At 35.0% G+C, this 18,828-nt stretch overlaps 1 protein-coding gene across 2 annotated transcripts in view; it reads right to left on the reverse strand.

Annotated features, from left to right (window-relative positions):
* Sara (Smad anchor for receptor activation) overlaps positions 1–18,828 on the reverse strand; it is a 418,622-nt gene that overhangs the window by 120,712 nt on the left and 279,082 nt on the right. For both annotated transcript variants that reach the window (XM_090410157.1, XM_090410156.1), the window contains one exon: positions 15,739–15,963. In XM_090410157.1, the coding sequence (XP_090266283.1) occupies positions 15,739–15,963 (225 nt within the window). The remainder of the gene's footprint in view (positions 1–15,738; positions 15,964–18,828) is intronic.

Below are 18,828 nucleotides of genomic sequence, written 5' to 3' on the forward strand. Positions count from 1 at the left end.
TGGAGACCAAACATTCATTGTGGGAGGTTGAATACTCACAGACCACAATAACTTTCATACCTTGCCTTGAATACATTCAATATTGGAACATTCAACACTTACTTCGCAATGCATTCCACTCATTCACCACTCACCAAGTAAAATAAATCTCCTTTTCACTTCCTTACATGAAGGAAGTGAACTTTATATAATTTCCAGGCATGACCGCTCATTCTCACATCATGCATTATCCTAAGTAATTCCCGTATATCTATCTAATAGGGTCCTCTCACCAACTTATGTCACAATCATATCACCTCTCCTCCTTCTATCAGCTAAGCTCTGAAGATCATGTTCTCTCAATCAGTACTGATACTCAATATTCCAGTCCTGAGACAGTCTTAGTTATTCACCTCCGCACTGTCTCCCCCCCACCCCGTGTTTCCTTATCACCAATAGAGCCAAGTGAACAGATCTGTGGACAGAAATAAATGAGGCCTAATTAGTGCTTTATACAATAGAACTATCACCTCTTTACCCATAAATGTCAGCATTCTTTGCATTCTAGCAACAATTTTCTAGGTAATCCTTATAACTTTTGCGACATGTCCCTGAACTTCAGTTTCCTATCCACAATTTACTATCCCTTGCTTCCTCCAACTCCTGAAGCAAAATTCCTCCAATATGATAAATTTAATTCCATCTTCTGTGGCCTACACTTAGCAACACCAAAATGACATCTCCATTCATCAGCCCAAAAGCACCAACTGATTGAATAATCTTGTAATCACATCACATCAGAACTTCCTGATATTGCTCTACCTAATTTAGAATCATTAGCAAACAAATGAATATCTCCTCTCACACTGTGAACTATATCATTGATATATAAATTAAACAGTGGTTCTATAACAGAACCCTGTAGTACTCCACTCATCACCTTCCTTTTTTAACACACTACAGCCCTCAAACACCACTCACTGACTCTTATCAATCAAACATCCCTGTAACCAAGCTACCAAATGATTATCTATCCTCATCCTGCTCAATTTTAACATAGTTTATCATGTGGTATATATTAGCAAAATCCAGATAAATCACTGTATCAGCATCTACTCTGTCCAAAACATTATTCACCATATTATAAAATGTAATCAAGTTACTATAGAATGACTGTCCCTTAATAAACCCATGCTTCTCTCCCTCTCACTCAAAAGATTTCCATTCTCATCAATCCAGATTTGTATCCTATACAAGTTAGCCACTACACTTCATATATGCACTGGTCAATAGATAGACAATACAGACTTAGATTCTCCCTTATGCAGTGGCACTACTTTTCTTTCTTTCTTTGAACTCTTCTGGGAGTCTTCCTGTTGCCAGACTTCTGTTGATCAACCAAGTCAAGCGTAATGCCAGCTGTTCATACATTCCCATTATATACATGGTGTTACTCCATCCAATTCTATAGCCTTATTTTAACATCAAGGTTATTTAATATTCTAAACACTTCCCATTCCTGAACTGTCAGTCTTTACCTCTTCCTATTGTTATTCAACACTAAGTATTTCTGCTATCCTTACATGAAATACACTATCAAAATATTTACTGATCTGACAGCAGATTTTTTTTTTTTCCTCGTCTATGAAAGTACAAGCTGTATGATATGCAGCTCAGCAGTATAGCTACTACATTCAAGTGGAATCTGATTTAAGATGACAGGCCAGGAAAAACAGCAAGATATCCAAGAGAAGTCTCATATCTTGAAGCATCGGTATAGACAGGTAAGAAATCAGAGTACTCTGTTCTGTGTGCATTAAATAGCTGCATGTAGATTGATAACAGATAAGTAGCTTCCTTAGCTGACACAGTAAGAGGCTGCATGACGCAATACAAACCTTCATGAGAGACTACAATTATGGTCAGTGCAGGTAATGTCTACATTTATGTCAAGAGTTTGTATAATCTTTCTCTTTCATCCCAAAAGGGAAAATGACAGTCTAATGTTACTGAAAAAAATTACTGAACTTTCCAACATAGGGGACAAAAATACAAGTACAAAGATAAAGTATATTCATTTGATTCCATGTAAAGGCTCTGAATGGATGATGTGCAAAATTCACCAGTAGTTATTAGCATTCATGATGATGGATAGCATCCAACTATTGCAGGGTACTCTCCCTTACAGAAGCACAGACTTGTAATCCATAACCAAGCTTTAAGCAAATGCATGCACTCATTAAGTTCAGGTAAGAAATGCTGATGTGCCACATTCTGCAGAGGATAGACTATAGAGAATGATTAATGCTCTCTTGCGCTTTTCTCTTAGTTCATAAAGTGTATAAGGAATGTAAAGGTGTTTATTTATTTTTATTGTCAAAAATGACCTTAACTCTAGATCAGCAGAAACTCAGAATTCACTAGAAAAGAGTGCACATACTGTATTTTCAACCAATGTGTACATGCACCTTTTCTACTGAGAACCTGAACCTGTTACCAAGTGCCCACAAACACATAATTATCTGCTTGTTGAAGCTGCCTTTCCATAACTTGTTACAAGAAAATAGAAATTTGACTTTTCTTGCTAAATGGTAGAAAATTATGTAGTCAGCAATTAAGAATTTAATGCTTAAAAAAGAACCTTAGGGAAACACACTCCTATTGGTAGCATGGTGGGGTAAAGTGCTACCCATTCAGAATTGAAAGATTCAGCTAGAGAAAAAAAAAAGATATTAATACAAAGAAGGAGATGCCCTCTGAGACCTAGATTGTGGAGCTCTTTTAATATACTATATTTCCATGCTGTCATAGATTTTTTCTATGTTCACATTTCAGGAATGCATTTCTTATAATTATGTGTCAGAGGACCAAATGGTACAGATGTGGACCAACATCTACAAAAGTTACATTATGTGTTGAAGGAAAAAAAATTATTGCTTTCTAAATAACCAGAAGTCTTGCATTGGCCGTTTTCTCAAAGATACTACAAAGACAGCTGGACATAGCAATAACATGATAATTGCAACTTTTGGATGCATTCTTGATTAGAGAAAGAAGTAATGACAATTGTCTTCAGTCAAGAATACAGACACTCTTCATAAGTAAGTATTCTATGTTACAGTAAGAGAAGAAAATCCATAGATGTTTTATCTTCTCATAACAGATGTCAGTAGACCCTGAAGAACCAGCATGGGAGTGTAAAATTCTGTTATCAATTCCTCCTTCAGGAGTTGCTGTTTAGAGAGTCTAGAACAAAGCTTTGCCAGAGTTTGTAGCAAAGCTTTGTTCTAAAGGATCTGCAACTGTTATGGTTTCAGAAACCACGCATCCTTTATGTTCTAGGATACATGAGTGGTAGATTCCATAAAATCAACCTTCATTTTCTGGTTGTTGCCCCCCCCCCCCCCCCCACATAACTTTTGCAAACGTTAAAGAACTGATAATGATGTGCACTGACTGGATCCAAGACTAAATTGTAATATATACTGATCTTTAATTGACCATGATTTATAAACATCTAATACCAATGAGTAACATTACACGCACGGAGCGTGTTGTGTTAGTCACTGTTATGAGAGCACGTTCTGTAGTTTTGAGCGAAATTAAATTCTGGCAGGCTGAGATCTTATTAAGGTTTTCCATATGTCAGCTATTATCATTCCTGGTTTCTGTTAAGATTTTTCCAGAATGGAGGACTACAATGGCTTCTTTGAAATTTCTACAATGGAAATCTTCTAGGCAAGGCATGGAGCTGCTATCCCAATCAATGGTATGGTTAGTAATCATGAAATGATGGACTAGACCTGAGTTGTTGTCTGTTCTGTTGTTATTAATATCTCCTATATGTTCTTTTTTTCGGATTTTGAGGCTTCTCGATGTCTGTCCTATATAGTTTAGACCACAAGCACATGGGATGTGCTTGTGGTCTAAACTACACTCCAGCATGTTTGAAAAAAGGATTAATGTCTTCTGGCAATCTTAAAAAGTGATGGACAGTCTTGACCAGTTCTTGATCCTTTCAACTTCAAATCCACCTAACCTAAACATAATACCCCAAGAAAAAGAGCTCTCTCAAACTTGAAAAAGGATAAACAAATAACTATCTTAAAAACAGACAAAGGTAATGCCACAATCATTTTAAACACTAAGGATTACACAGCCAAGATCACAAAATTACTATCAGACCCATTAACGTATCACATATTAGAGTCGGACCCAAGATGAAAAAACCACAAGGACCCTAACAACTTATTACGGAACATGACTAATTGGTCCACAGACTTGCAACAGAATCTGAAGTCACTACACCCATTGACGTCATGATTGTATGGAGCCCCAAAAGTCCACAAAAATGGAGTTCCACTACTTCCAATCGTTGATGGAGGAAATGCTCCCACATATGTATTGTCCAAACACCTCTCCAGCCTCCTAAAAGGACATATCAGAAAATCGGACACGTACATTAAGAATTCAAAGCACTTTATTGAAAAATGGAAAAACATCTCGATCTTAAAGACAGACATTCTCGCTAGCTTGGATGTGATATCTTTATTTACCAACATCCCAGTAGAAAAAGAAGTTATCAGTATCCTATGCAATCTCTTAGCAGAAGATACGCTCACCTTTTTTTCGTCACTGCCTTAAATCTAATTATTTCAAATGGAATGAAACGATATATGAACAACTAAATGGCTTAACTATGGGCAGTCTCCTTTCGCCGCCCTGTGCAGATCTGTTCATGGAAAAGCAAGAAACAGACATCCTCTCAAAATTAGACCCAAAACCTTTAGTGTGATGGAGATATGTAGACGATGTCTTCATAATTTGGAGGGACACAAAAACAGCTCTTTTGGACATCTTAACCAAAATCAATTATTTTCATCAAAAAATACAATTCACTTTGGAACTGGAAAAAGATAATCAACTACTATTTTTGGATACCCTAATCAAGAAACTAGCAGATGGACATACCAAATTAACAGTCTACTGTAAACCAACACACACTGGACGCTACCCTAATTTCAAGTCAACTCACCATATTTTCCAGAAGCTCGGCATAATACATATGCTCAAAAATAGAGCTACGAACATCATCTCAGAAGAAAAAGAACTCAATGATGAAATTACTCATATATCAGAGACATTAATAAAAAATGGCTATTCAAAGAATCTAATCAACAAAATTCTTCATAGAAACCCCCCCCACAACAATAACCCACCATCACTCAATACAGTTCATCCTTAGTTATTCCTTATGCAGGTACAGTGTCCGAGAAGATTGCAAAACTTTTTAAACCTTTCAACATCAGAGTTGCGTTCAAACCTGTCAAGACCGTCCATCACATTTTAAGATCGCCAAAAGACATTAATCCTTTTTTCAAATGCGCTGGAGTGTACAACATCCCATGTGCTTGTGGTCTAAACTATATAGGACAGACGTCAAGAAGCCTTGAAATTCGAAAAAAAAAAAGAACACATAGGAGATGTTAATAACAACAGATCAGACAACTCAGGTCTAGCCCATCATTTCACAATTACTAACCATACCATTGATTGGGATAGCAACTCCATGCCTTACCTAGAATAAGATTTCCATTGTAGAAATTTCAAAGAAGCCATTGTAGTCCTCCATTCTGGAGAAAATCTTAACAGAAACCAGGGAATGATAATAGCTGACATATGGAAAACCTTAATAAGATCACTCAGCCTGCCAGAATTTAATTTTGCACAAAACTACAGAACATGCTCTCATAACAGTGACTAACAGAACACACTCCATGCGTGTAATGTTACATGTTTTCTGTTTTAATGTTTATTTTATAGAACAGTGTTACTCCATTTTTTTCTCTTACCGTTATAAGCTCTGAAGAAGCCGGACAGCCCCATCGCGAAACTTGTTGGTATTAGATGTTTAGAAATCATGGTCAATTAAAGGTCAATATATATTACAATTTAATTATATGTTTGAATAACCAAATATAATCTAAACAATGGATCCAAGGCTGCTATTGATTCAGCTGTCTAATGTAATGTGACCTGATATAATAAAGTGTCTCTCTCTGAAATATCAGACAGGAACAATTACTAGTTTCTTTATAAAAATGGAACTTCAATATGATAATTTTATTAAGTGTGCTATTCTGTTACATTTCTAATAATACATTTCATATCTTTCTATATGTAATTGTAATTTCTTTTGCTTTTCTTCTGTTCATATCAAGTAATGGCATAGACTTTAACTTGTAGGGTACATATCGTTCCTAGTTTTTTTTTTGATATAATGGATCCGATGTTAATCAGTGTGTAGATAATTGTTCATGTTTTCTTTGGACAAAGAGTCAATGTACAGATTTCTCTTGAAATATCTTACAAATGCAATCTAGGGTTAAAACTTTCACTGTATTTTAGTGAAATCCAGGAGTTAGAAACAAAACTCTGTTGCCAATACATTCACACGAGTAGGTGGTCTAATATTTACAGCTATCCTGGACATCTCCTCCTAACAGGCATTAAACACCAGAATGGAGGAGACTATCTAAAATGATCTAAAGCAGGCAGGTAGCAATCAGAACACTTAAAGGAAGGGATTTGCCAGCAGGTGTGGTATTAGGCACCTGCTGGAAAATGAGCTTTGCTGCACAGTGTAAAATCACAACTGCCCATTAAAAAATTCAGTTCTTGTAGGAAATTTTTAAAAAGAATTAAAGTTAAGCAGCTTTCAGCCGAGAATCAAAGACTCAAATATTATTACAGGAAAAAAATGACAGTTTGAAACAAACACCATACGTTGGAGTCTCAGTGAGAGATATGAAAAAAATGCTGATGGATTCATGTGGTGAAGCAGTTTGCAAGGACAAAAAAAAATCTAAATTGATTGTGGACTTAAGAAGTTAAATAGAGCAATCCTGGAAAAGACAAATCACATTAAAGTTCCTAGCAAATAAGTTATCACAGGTGTCTTAAGAGAATACAGAGAAAAAAATGTAAGAAACCAAAGCTATGTCTAAAATTAGCTAAACAAAAGTTATCAGGAAAACTTTGGTAAGAATATAAAATAATAAATGTTATTAATTTTTTGAGCTGTAAGTTAAAAACCCAAGAGTGAGTTTTCTGACTTCAGCCAAAATTTATTATGTGATAATATGAACCTAGGGACATTCCAATTAGTAAATCAGCCATTTATTAAGGCAAAACAAACACACTTTTCCAAGTTACCTTACTTCACAAGTTCAATACAAATGATAAATTTCAAAACAAGAGCAGATGCAGATCTTACATACATACCTAAGTCCATTTTTGTGATGTTTTTATATACTAAACATCTTTGAGCTGCTTTCTTCCTCTCAGAAATGGCTAGAGTAACTGGAAAATGCCATGCAATCAAAAGCAATGGATCAAGGGCTGCAGATCTTCCATCTTTAAGAGACTTCCTTGGTTTGCTGTACTATTCAATTTGTTTATTTTATTTTATTTTATTGGGATAGCAGCTCCATGCCTTACCTAGAATAAGATTTCTGTTGTAGAAATTCCAAAGAAGCCATTGTAGTCCTCCGTTCTGGAGAAAATCTTAACAGAAACCAGGGAATGATAATAGTTGACATATGGAAAAACCTTAATAAGATCACTCAGCCTGCCAGAATTTAATTTTGCACAAACTACAGAAGATGCATTCGTTACAGTGACTAACAGAACACACTCCACGCGTGTAATGTTATGTGTTTTCTGTTTTAATGTTTATTTTATACAACAGTGTTACTCAGTTTTTTTCTCTGTACTAGCCACTTTGGACCTTGAAGAAGAAGAAAAACATTCCTTCTGTACGACATGTCAGAAGAATTTCTTTGATTCAGCAAATCTTCGAGAGCATCTGAAAACGCATTAAATCGAGAAGCTACTTGTGCTCTTAGAGAATACAGAGACAAATGTAAGAAAGCTAAACACTGTTTCAATTCCCGTCGATGATGCAAGGAGCTTAAGGATCTTCCTCAGCCATAGGCATGTTAGCCGGTCTTGGGCGTGGACAGCAGTGTTTTTTCCACCAGTTTATCTGGGGTTTTTCATCCCACAAGCAGGCAAACTGGTCCAGTGAACATGGATTACAGTCAGGAATACTGACCCAGCCATAGGTCTGATTCGTCAGCTATGCCGGTTCCGGAGCCCGGATAAAATTTGGGGGGGACTGAGATGGTGCCGTACCTCCCCATAAATGGGGCATTATATCAAGCAATACATTGTCTTTATTTGAGTTATAAGTAAGTAGTTAGAATTGAAGGAAGTACAGGAAGATGGTTTATGTTAAATCTGGTGTGAGACAAGGATGTACATTATCCCCTCTGTTATTCATTATCTATATGGATCACATTATGAAGGAAAGTGGTATTAAAAATGATATCAGAATTGGAGATGTTAATGTCAGCTCGACAGAATGCTGTATGGAAAACTATTAGAAAAATTGGAGCAAACGGGAATGGATATGAAGTTGGTGGAGCATGAATAGGAGTGACTAATGGAGTACCTTAGGGCTTTCTAATAGGGGAACCACTTTAAGTTGTATATTAATGAGATAATTTGTCTTGTCTTTATGTGAGATAACTACCATCTGGTAGTTACCTCACATAACTACCTACAGTACCATCTGGATGTGAGTGGTGGTAATCTGGGTGAGCAGAAGTTGTGTCCAATGGCCTTGGCAAGGGGCCAGAAGGAGCAATTGCCACTTGGGCAGGAAGCAAGTTTGCTTGTAATGATTCTTTTTAAAGTTGCTGGCTGCAGTATATAGGCAGAGTTTTTTTCTCTTATCATTATAAGCCCTGAAGAAGCCAGACAGCCCCATCGCGAAACTTGTTGGTATTAGATGTTTATAAATCATGGTCAATTAAAGGTCAATATATATTACAATTTAATTATATGTTTGAATAACCAAATATAATCTATACTTGCACCTGAAGTCTACTAGCTGAGATTTTTTCCCAGTTTCTACAGAAATGGGTTGCATGCATTTATTACAGAAATGTCAAACAAATAAAAGAAAAGTTTTACATACCATTTCTTTGATTTACTCATAGTTTCTGATAAACTCATTTAAATATTGCTTTTATTTACAAAACCCATATTTGCATTATAATCTGACATATGAGCAAGTTTTACATTTTTTTGCCCTGCCTTACCCTTCTGTTAGTGTCATATGTTTCGACCACAAAATCCCAGGTAGTGATTCATCACGAATCACTACCTCATGTTCCACTTTTTAAGTTTTCCCATGAAACTGAGGCTTTTTTCCTTTTTTCTTTTTTTATTTACAATAACTGTCGCATGTGCATTTGTTTTTCTTTCAGCTAATATCTAAACAAATCAAGACTTGTATACCAATTATCAACAAATAAACAATGTCCCTTTATCTAAATATGATACTAATACAGTGGTTCTTAACCTAGGGGTGTGAGAAAGCATTTCCAGGGTGCGAGAGGTTTCTAAATTTTGACCCAGATTTGATGGACAACAGCTATTTAATAAAAGACAATCTTATTGAAATACGAGCCAATGCACGTATTCAAATGGAATTTGAAAAACTGGACTTAGAACAATTCTGGTGTACACAGTTAGAACCTTATCCACAGCTAGCAAAAGCAGCATTGCAGATACTTTTACCATTTGCCACCACTTACCTGTGTGAAATGGGATTTTCATCACTTTTGCACATAAAAACAAAAGCCAGAAATCGCTTAAATGCAAGTGATGACATACGCATGCTCTTTCAAAAAAGGAGCCTCACTTCAAAAGTGTTATTATGAATAAACAACAACAACATAACCATTAAAAATTGAGATATTGTATATGTAAACGTATGTGTTTATTTTTCAATAAATAAATTATCTTGCAATAGATGTAATTTACTAAATAAAGAAACAGAAACACATTTTTCAAGGGGGTGCCGATCACTAAAAAGGTTAAGACCCACTGCACTAATAGTATCATTCACATTACAATTAGCGATGTCTAATATATAACCTGTTTCACAGTTGCGCACTTTCATTGAAAAACAGTCTCCTGAAAGGAATGAACAGAGTAAAACTCATACCCTTCCAAACTACTGTACAAATTTAAGAATTCAAACAAATTCAAGAACTAAAGGGAATAAAGAAACCCAATACATACAATTGTTTTTGAAGTGATGTGAAGTCCATCTTTACCACGAGTTGCACCAGTCCTGAAAATACTTCAGGTGCAAACATTGTTTGCTTACATGGATAAAGGATTAAATCAAGTATACAATTTTTTGGAATCTTTAATTTATAGTATAACCAAGTGGAAAAACTTTCAACAACTACTATCTCTAATCCAGACTATTATAATAATAAGGTGTGATACCTTTTGGCAACTCCTATATAAAAATATGACTTCTGCATTACTTCAACCTTGGTATCACCTGTGGGTCTGACCTCCCACTGATGAGACCTTAATAAAGGTCGAAACCGGTCTTGGTAGTGGCCCTTCCCATAATGCATAGCATTATACAAGTCCACAAGGAGATGTGGGTTTGCATTATGGGATAAAAGCTAGGGCAAGTGATGTGAAGTCATACCACCTTTACCATGAGTTGCCCCAGTCCTGAAAATACTTCAGGTGCAAACTTTGTTTGCTTACACTTGGATAAAGGATTAAACCAAGTATATAATTTCTTGGTATTTTTAATTTAATTTATACCAATACATACAGTGGCAGCTCGTGGCTTGAAATCGTGGGGGTGCTGCAATTTTGAAATATACATACACACTGTAAGTACAGTATATACTTACATATACTGTTACGTGTTTGGATAAAATATCAAAATTATGGTAAAAATTTTTAAAACAATTAAACATGAAAAAATATTGTTTATTATCGATAAAATTATAGTTTAGTATAATTCAAAATTACTTAAAAATAAAATCCATTTTTATAACCCCAATAATGTTCTAAAATAAAAACTATAACAAATGTTGTCTTTAATTGAAATGTCCAAATATTTAAAGAGACGGAGTAAACACGATAAGCACTACGAACACTCTACTACTGGTGCAAACTGCATATAAACAACAGCAGAACTGCGCGACAGACAGTCCCGCATTACACTAATAGATCGCATCTCGCTATGATGTGCATATCATCGTCATGGTCATCACGAACCCATGGGCTCACTGCCCATGATGTCTGATGCCTGTTTCACTATCTTCTTCCACCTTTCTTTGTCCAGTGCACAGTGTCGCAGTTTTTGTACACCCATTCCACACCAGCCTTTTATATCATCTATCCATTCTCTGTATGGTCTACCTCTTCTGTTTAAGCCATCCAAAATACCAAACAAATGTCTTTACCTTCTGGTCCTCACTCATTCTACAGATGTGTCCAAATAATTGTAGCTTCCGTTTTATAATCTTCTGCATTAGATTCTGTTTTGGTTGTATCTTCTGCAAGAGCTCTTCATTGGTGATTTTCTGTACCCATCCTATTCTACGTGCATATGCTTGCAAGTAACAATATGACACTGGTAACATGGTGCTGCTAGCATCCTTTGCCCTCCTAAGTGCTACAAGATGGATTTTTATTATTTTTTATACAAAATAAGAGAATCGTATAGGATTGTTGATGATAAAAGTAAATATTGCAAGCAAATATAAATAAATTAACAAATATATTTGTATATCGAGAAAAATTGTGGGTGCTGCAGTTCCGCAGTGCCTATGCATGCGCCACCCCTGAATACATACAAAGTATACTGCAAATATATGTTGCATAACAGTGTGCTCACCATTATGTTTTGTCACATCCTGTTTCCCGTAAAATTTTTGAAGTAATCACTCCAGACATTGAGAATAACTTTACCTTCAGTTTGCATATGACTTTTACCATCTCTGATTCCTTTTATAGTATACTGTTTGCTTTGTATGTTTTTTCAATATCCTCAGACCACATAACACCTTCCTGATATTTATCTTCAATATCCTTACCAAAGTCTTCACATGGTTTTTTTATTTATTTATTTATTGTTTAAGCTGCTTTTACACCCCAATTTGCTTTCTTACATTTTGTGGTTTACATCTAGTGGTGGTAGATGTAAACCACACGTTGGTGTGGTTGTAGTTTGTTGTCAGAGTTGTAGAGTAGGTGCCCTCCTTTGAGGTGCCACATAATAATAATTGTAATTGAAAAATTACTGTAGCGAAGCCATTTCTTTAGCTGACCTGGTTGGCCAATTGGTTAGCATATCTGCTCTCCAGCTAAAAGGCTGCGGGTTTGAATCCCGGCATGGGCATGGATGTTTGTGATTGTCTGTAGAAATGAGTAGTGGTTGTCGGTAAATGGCATTGGTGTAGTTGCAAACAGTTGGTGGATTGAGTGGTGGAGGCAGTTGTAGAGCATGTGCCCTCACTCAATGAGTCTTTGGACTCCCTGGAGGTGTCAAATAATAATAATTTTTCTCTGTATTCTTGCTGACTGACCTATGAAACACTCTCGATACATGTTTTTTTTTTTTTTTTTCAGGACTTCTTTTTCTTGGTGCTATGGTGATTTTCCGAAAATGTCACCAAGGTTTAATTCTTGTTTTCAAACTTTCATTTTTTTCATGAATAATATTATTGCTGTCTAATAATAATAATATTTTATATTTGAGTCTATAAGTTCACCTCTGGAAACTTATTCACTTAAGATTCCAAAACTTTGTACATATTTGCCAATATGATATTCATTTTTATCTTGCTCAAAACTAAGTAGTGGTCACTTTCTATTTCAAATTGAAATACTCATGTTCTGAACCTGTATGAGAATATCACTATGATGATGATGATGGAATTGCTAATAACAGCAGCAGACTTATTTATTGTTCTTCTTCTCTCCATCTGAATTTATGCATATCTTTATGCTGGAATATGGTATTAGTAATGATTAACTCATGTCCAAGTTAAATTAGTAAAGAATTATCTAATTTATCTTTATTATATCTACAGTAATAATGATAACTGTGTATGTACCATGATTTTTCTGAACATTTTGGAGAAATGGTTTACTGCCACATAATTAAGTTGCCATTTAAGATGCAATAAATTGAACGGGATATCAGACCAATGAACTACAATAGTAATTCCATCATCTGACTGACATCCAGGGATTGCATTTGGAAAGCAATATTGAGGTGGATAAGGTACAGATAGAATTCTGTTGTATTTAATGTTGGGACCATTATTGGTGAAGTGGTATGACAGTGGTATTGTTAATGAGCTTCAGAAAAATATTCAGTTGTGTACAGATCATATGAAAGGAAGAATATCAAGAATGGTCTGAATAGAGGTAATTTATGAAAATTTAAAGAAGCTGGATGAATGAGTGACTGGTTGGTTTTGGGTTTATTGGTGAAGGACATCAGAAGTTGCCCTCCACTACCACAAAATTTGTTTTCTTATGCATAAGAAAACAAATTTTAAAAAACTGTCACACCTACATATAATATTCATGGTCAAATGTATTTGCATAAATAAATTTTTTTGTAAAAAAATTATCAAATGGTAAGAAGTGTTACTATTGACACATAGGCAGGCCATTATCCTTCAACAGATAAGAATGACTGAAACCTAAACAGAATGACTTCCTCTCTTCTATATCTGTTGAAGGATAGTGGCCCATCTATGTGAAATAGTAATATTCCTTATCATTTGATAATTTTTTTTACAAAAAAATTAATTCGTTACATGGTTCACATGATTCATTGCATGGTGCGATGTACCTTGCCCATGGAGAGTCCATATACTACACTCCTTAGAAAGAAGTCAACGGACATTCCCACGGGCAAGGTACATCATTAATGTAATGAATCATGCGTCGGTAGTCTGTATAAATTGGAGAAATATGGTGCTCCTAAGTCAGTGCAACAGTTCCAGGTGAAATGGCTGTGAGAAGAGGATGAATGGAATTTGAAAGAGGTGATGCAATAGGATGCCATGTTGCAGGTCTATCTGCAACATGGAGAAATTAACTGTTTCGCAAGTTGACAAATTGGGTCATACTAAGTCAACAATCAGTGATATCATACTGAGATGGAAGAGCAGGAAGTCAACTGTGGATAACCCACATAATCCACTACTCACAGTGGATAACCCGCCACACTCACCAAACATGACTGTAGGTGCTACAAAGAATAATATGTAAAAATCACCATTCATGGCAACACATTGAATTCGGGCAATGATCGGAACACAAATCTGCACAAAAACATTCAGAGCCAAGGCTCACAACATGGGTCTCCATGGTAGGAATGAAATATACAAGTCCCACATTACCCAAATCAACATGCAGCATCGTCTTCAGTGGTGCAAAGAGTGTGTGTGCAGTGGGATGTGGAAGCTTGGAAAGCTGTGTTATGAAGCGATGAATCACACTACACTCTCTACTTTATTTTGTTTATAAAATCCTTAGTTTTTTATATGAAATGATGTTTTTCCTACATGTGGTGCTAGCTGACCAGATAGATATACAAAATTATTTACAAAAGTAATATGTTTGGGAACGTCTGGCATCCACTCAGGGTCAGCCTTATGGATTTTTGGAGCATCATATATACATGAAATAACAGGATGCGTTGAAATAATTTCTTTGATTTCTTTGGGCCAGTTACACTTATAAAATCATTAGTCTTATTATGTATAGTCTAGGTTAAGTCACTATTCAACTGTTTCAAAAAAATAAAATAAAATAAAATAAAAAATAAATTAAAAAAAAAAAAACTGTTACAACATCAGAACTATTAATAACATCTTGAATAAACAATCTCATGCTTCAACACAACAACAACCTGATGACTGCAAAGCTGCACTTTGCTTACCTTATCTCATAAATGTCACAGACAAAATATCAAAAAAGTTTTACAACAACATAACTTTAAAGTTGACTTTCAAACTCTACAATGATGTTAAGTCTCCATGATATTATGATCGCCAAAACCACTTCAACAGTGTATGAAAACACCAGGAGTATACAAAATCTATTATAATTGCAGCATTTGTTATGTTGGACAGACACAAGTGATCTGGAGAAATCTTTCAAAAAGAACGTGTCAGAGATGTGGAGAAGAAACAAGCATACAAATATGGAGTAGTTTTTTTATACCATTAATTAAAACTATCAAGTCGATTGACAACTCACAAAAATGCGGTACCTTGAATTCAATAATTATACATATATATTTCAGCAAGGAAGCGAGATGATATAATGTCTGAGCTGATGTGATAAAAACCAAGGTAATATGATAAAAGGTGATGTGATAAAAATCAACTCTGGGTGGCATACATAAAGGATTCCTACTTTCAACATCTGTTACATGTTGAATGAATTTAAAACAAAAAGTTTACAATTCTTTGTAGGATAACTCTTTGTAATATATTTCTTTATATTTGTATTTTATCTCAATCTGAAGAAATATGAAATAAGGCTATACAAAACTAGTCATCTTATTCAAGTGTTTTACATTTTTTATTTGGTTTTCCCTAGCAATTAATTTAAAATGTTATTTTATATTAGTTTTGAGTAAATACAAGGACCTTTAAGTTCATTTCCTAACATATGACACAAAATCCCCAAAAGAGTCCAATCTTCTAACACCTAGATTCAAATAATTATTGCTACACTAATTATTAAACCAAAGTATCAGATGACAATAATATATATGAAAAAATTAATATAATTCATAGTCAAAAAAAACAAATATTACTAATAAAAAATTGCACTCACAACGAAATTCAGCACCAAGTCTTAACATCAGTCTTAAAGGAAATACTTTTGCCCATGGTACTTCCCACTTCTGAATAAGTATAGCTACCAGATAAGGAGAAGCCGGCAAAACTAATTTGCTTAAACACTGAAAGGTTGGTCGAACAAACAAAAAACCACTATGTTCCCTGCTATCAAGGATACCATCAGGAAACAAAATATGACCAAGTTCTCCTATGGTTGTACCTGAAATTGGATAGTAGTTAAATAACAATATAAAATTTAAAATATAAAATTTAGTTAGACAAATTTCATTTATAACACTTGGTGCAACACTAATATATTACTACTAGAGAACCTGCACACTGCAAATAAAGAATGTGAATTGTAAAATATATTCAATAAATAATTTTTTCCCTGTAATAAGGAACACAGGCTAGAAAGTGTAATGAAAGTATTTAATACTCAGAACATATAAATATTTTGAATATGAGGCTAATTTTATAAAGAATGGCATGGCAAATCCAACAACAGAACAAACTTATTTGTGATGATCTCCATTAAAAGAAGCAGAAGAAACGTTTTATTCAGTCATCAGCAAAAACAACTGGAAAAAAAAAAAAGGGGGGGGGGGGAGAATAATCTAAGTTTTGTGTTAGAGGCCACTTGTAAATGTTTTCTGAAAATCTGGAGAAAAATGTACTGAGGTAATTAATAATGGCAAAAGCAAGCTAAATTTCTGCTCTGAACAAAGATGGTGATAGTTATGTTCCTATGACGATGATCACATAATGCATATCGAAAACATTGTTGCGTGAAATGTGAAATGCAGATAGAGCACACAGGATAGACACCTGACTGATTACATTTTGTCAACTGTAACAACTTCAAACCAAATGAACATCAGAGATTATCAAGTACATCTAAGCAGCAAAAAATAAGTAAAGTATCATAAAAGCGCAAATAACTGGATAGCAAGCCATATCAAATGACTGATGTGCATTTCATAGTGCAACAGCACTTGATATTCCAGTCCTTCCTTCAGTAAAACTAGGCTGTTCATTGCAAAGTATAGTTTCTCCAACTTTCCCAAAATGACAGGTTAGACGTAGTTAGACATAGCAGTCTCTGCACAACCCTTATGCAATGGAATTATGATACATTCTTTCCCTTGCTGTGGAAAGTTCCATGTGCCAAGATTCAAATTATACAGCATTTTTAGAATCCCTACTGATATTCCAACATTTCCAATTGGTAATTATTCAGTTAATACAACAGCTCTTATACCGAGTTTCCTCATGTGTAGAGGTAGCAATGAGCTCCATGTTGCATATATAGTACGCCCACAGATTCGAGACCCTTCGACACTTCTGCACGTGTCACAAAAAGGAGAATCCATTCCGATAATAGGGTAATCAATCTCTTCTGGGATGAGTTGTTTATTATTACACGTCGAAAAATTAACTTTTCTTTGATGTTCATTGTAGTTTTTAAAGTGGTAACTATTTTGCTTGTATAACAGTTGGAAAATTTTATCTATAAAGCACATGATTTTGTGTGTTGGCGACCAATTCGTACGTCCTTCATTTCTTTCTCCCCTTCAGCATGAATCGACTATTCTTGGCACCAAGCCAAGCAAAGCTCTACAAAGTGTGGGCATACTATACCAATTTGATAGCTCTTAGGAAATTGGGCACTTATTAGCTGAACACAATCTCTTCTGAATACAGTAGAAGCATACCATCCAGATTCAGTAGATCTCTTCTTTTGCATTCATTCTTCCTTTTACTTGCAGCCTAACGACAGAATTTCACTGGATTGTCTTTAGCTCACAGAGTCAGTTTCTTTTCATACTCAGACTTAGTGTTCATACAATACTAGTACCTTCTTGCATATGCCTTATAATTTTCATGACTGACTTTATACTAAATGCATAGATGATATTCTTTCCACATCACTTTTTTCTTGAGAATTCCTTGCTAATAATGTTGCAATTTCATTTGGGTCTCATTTTATTTATTCTTAGAACTCTTGAAACCCATTCCAATATTGCAACATTTTTTTTTTTTTTTGAAACACGAACCAAACCTTGGAGATTCAGTGGCAAACCCCGAAGAAAACATTGATTGATTTAGCCATAGAAGCACGTGGTGAAGTTGTCCGTAAGGATAGAAAAATCAGAACTTCGTGTGGACTCAGGAAATTAAAGAGGCAGTCAAGGAAAAGAAGAAAGTATATGGAAAGTTTCTTGGCAAGTAAGTCAGCTTGTGTTCTTGGAGAATACAGAGAAACATGTAAGAAAGCAAAGCAATGTGTAAAGGTAGCTAAACAAAAGTCATGGGAAGATTTTGGTAGGAACATAGGAAATAAATATTAGAAGGGTGGAATAATATTCTGGTCGATATTGAAAAAGCACAGAAATGGAGGAAAAAGTACCGTGAAAGGAATCAGAGATGACAAAAGTGATATGAAAACTGAAGATATTCTAGATGTCTGGAATAATTACTATGAAAGACAACTACATGAAACAAGCAGTGACAGCATGGTAGTAAAAAAACCTCTTGACAGGAACGTGGTCAGGAATACATATGAAAAAGTCATCAAAATCCTGAAATGAGGAAAGGCAGCTGGAGTAGATGAAATTCAACCAGAAATACTAAAATATGGAAGTATAAAAGTTTACAGTGGCTGTAATGCATAATTCAGAAGGCCTGGTCAGAGGGTCAAATTGTGGGTGATTTGAGTAGAGATCTCATGGTACCCTTCTATAAAAAAAAAGGGAAATAAAACTGAGTGTGAGAATTACACTCAGTTTTATTTAATGAGTGTTCCTGGTAAGATTTATGCAAGTATACCTGAGAAATGGCTAATAAATTAAGGAAAGGAAGCATGGTGAAGAACAAGCTGGATTCAGGTCAAATACAGGCTGTCAGGATTGCATTTTCACTTTAAGACATATTGTTGAGAAATCTTGGGAAGATAACAAGGATTTTGATGATCTGGAAAAGGCATATGACAAGTGCCAAGAGGAAAACTTGCAAAATGCTACAGTTATGGGACTTTATATCGAGCAATACAATCTCTATTTAAACTGTTAAGTCAGCAGTCAGA

This window comes from Typopeltis vanoorti, chromosome 20 (assembly GCF_054136105.1).
Source record: "Typopeltis vanoorti isolate ZY-2024b chromosome 20, IOZ_Tvanoo_1.0, whole genome shotgun sequence".
Classification (NCBI taxonomy): Eukaryota; Metazoa; Arthropoda; class Arachnida; order Uropygi; family Thelyphonidae; genus Typopeltis; species Typopeltis vanoorti.